General features: G+C 43.6%; 2 protein-coding genes across 3 annotated transcripts in view; both read right to left on the reverse strand.

Annotated features, from left to right (window-relative positions):
* The window catches only part of LOC101993393 (glutathione S-transferase A2-like), a 12,698-nt gene that overhangs the window by 3,942 nt on the left and 6,403 nt on the right, over window positions 1-2,353 (reverse strand). The window contains exons 3-4 of the mRNA XM_005347588.3: window positions 2,013-2,064; window positions 1,053-1,185 (exon numbers count right to left, since the gene is read on the reverse strand). Coding sequence (XP_005347645.2) covers window positions 1,053-1,185; window positions 2,013-2,064 — 185 coding nt within the window. The remainder of the gene's footprint in view (window positions 1-1,052; window positions 1,186-2,012; window positions 2,065-2,353) is intronic.
* Window positions 1-2,353, reverse strand: part of LOC101993112 (glutathione S-transferase A2) — a 92,067-nt gene that overhangs the window by 3,924 nt on the left and 85,790 nt on the right. The window lies entirely within an intron of this gene.

The raw sequence follows: 2,353 nt of genomic DNA on the forward strand, positions 1-2,353 counted from the left end.
CATCTGTCACATTCTAAGACTGCTGACACCCTCCGATGTTAGCAGAGTCTAATTCTCACTCCCTTCAGACCCCAATCCTGCCACTGTGGCAGCTGCTCTAGGAGGACTGATTGCTTCCTTTTTATCCATGAGGAGTCGGAAACATTTCATATGATCAGAGCCAGGAATATGTGCACAGAGTCAGCTGACTGAACATCATACAACATTCACGCTTTATCATTGTTTTGCTTCCCTCACCCCTTCATGTATGTTCATGGCTAAAATCATATACTGTGCTCATCTTTCATCTTTTACTGAATATCATGGCTGATTCTTCCATGAGAAAATTATGAATAATGCTGCTATAAGTATTTCTATACAAGCATTGTTTCAACTTCATCTCTTGTTTCCCATGGATAAATGATTCCCACAGAATAGATTATAGCTAGCATCACGTTTAGCTCTTTGATCAACTGCAATACTCCTACACGGTGGTTCATGAGTGAAGGATTTTGTCAAGCATAGTGGGTCCCAGCAGGGTTGGTACAGTCCATAGAGCTGTTTAGTCCTGAATTAAATGCTTCAGGTAAACCAAGTCCTTGGGAACCTAAGCATCGTTGAGTTGAGCAGTCCGTAGAACTGGTTGGGAATTCAGATGTTTGCTCTGCACTGTTCCTATTCATGGAATATGGAAGGCAAATCCTTCACCTTCTTCTCTAAAACTCCTCCTCCATCCTCAAGCCCTGTGTCCTTTGCCCTAAGCTGTTGGCTGAGGTCCAGCACTTAAGCCTTGGGCACCTGGAGTCATGGCTCCCCCATGCTCACACACTTGGCCACCACGTTTGCGATTCTGTCCCTGTGCTGTGCTAACATCATCCTTGGCTGTAGCCACACTCACCTGCATCCGCCCCATGTGCCCTTCCCTCTCCTCCATGGACTCTTCCATACTTGGCCTAAGTGAAATAACCAGTCTGCTCCTAGACATAAACCCTGCCACCCTCTTGCTCATTTATGGAGAGACCCAAATCCTTCCTTTGTTTCCCCTTGGAGTAATAACAGGAAATATACCGTACAGGGCTCTCTCCTTTGCGTCCTTCCCATAGAGGTCATATTTGGTGGCGATGTAGTTGAGAATGGCTCTGGTCTGTACCAGCTTCATCCCGTCAATCTCCACCATGGGCACTTGCTGAAACATCAAACTCCCATCTGTGAAAGAAGAAAGGAAAATGATTGTGAGGTGTCCAGGTCTCACTTCTCAGGAGCACAAAACATGTATTGAAGTTTCTGAACACAAATAAGGAAATAAGTGACTGGTTCTCAGACTTTCAAGCTGAACCCCACTTACTTTTACCTTCTGTTTCCTCTCTGTCTCACCCACCTTCCTTTGGCTTTTGATCTTCTTACATCCATCTTTATTTCCTATACAGACACATATTATATTTCTAGTGCAGGTTTTTATGTCAGTTCATGTCCCTGGATACATGTGGAAGATGAGGAGGGACAGCAGAGGGGCCACCAGGTATGCAGAACTTAGTAGGGTATTGGAAAACATAATCATGTTCATGACGTTAAGGTGATGTGTGACAGTTTCATATGCAGTGAGCCACCATGAGTTCTCCAGACTGTTCTTGTGGAGTGATAGTTACTTGGCAGTAGTTATGATGAAAACACTCAAGACAATCATCCCAGATGTTTTTCCTCCTGTGATTTAATCAATGGCCATGTACCTGTGTGATTATTGGACCTTGTGGGTGAAAACCCTGCCTGAATAAGTCAGTGAGAGGGAGCTTGAATGAAATTGCTCACTCTGATGTGGAAAGAGTGAGAAAACGTTTATTCCAAAGCCCCATGACAAATTTTTGTAGAAATCTGCATCCCACTTTTATCACTCTCTCCATTTTCAGATCCTTCAAGAAGCCCCACCACCTGGATCACAACCCTCTTCCATTCCTGACTGTTCCCACCCATCACCCACCAACATCACCTTCTGGTAAATCTTCTAGTAGACACCACATAGCGATACTTGATGTTACCTTTGATTAACTTTTCTATGTCTGCCGGGGCTTCTATAAACTTCTCTTCAAACTGAAAGCAGAAAAAATAAATGCATTCTCATTAGCTCGTTCTCTATCACTGTAGACTTTTGAACTTGAGAGCATCTTTGTAGTAGTGTATCTGCTGAAGTTGAGACTCCCAGGAGATATGAAGTATCTGATCGTGACCTCATGGAAATTCAGATTAAAACCATCATGAAAAGGGTGTTGATTATAATAAAGCTTCTTATTCCTGTGGTGTTCCTCCACCCTGACCCACCATGTTCATTCTTCGGAGCTAAGAAGAGAGTGATCTCACTAGAAAACCAGCACTGGGAAAC

This window comes from Microtus ochrogaster, chromosome 5, assembly GCF_000317375.1.
Source record: "Microtus ochrogaster isolate Prairie Vole_2 chromosome 5, MicOch1.0, whole genome shotgun sequence".
NCBI classification, from domain to species: domain Eukaryota; kingdom Metazoa; phylum Chordata; class Mammalia; order Rodentia; family Cricetidae; genus Microtus; species Microtus ochrogaster.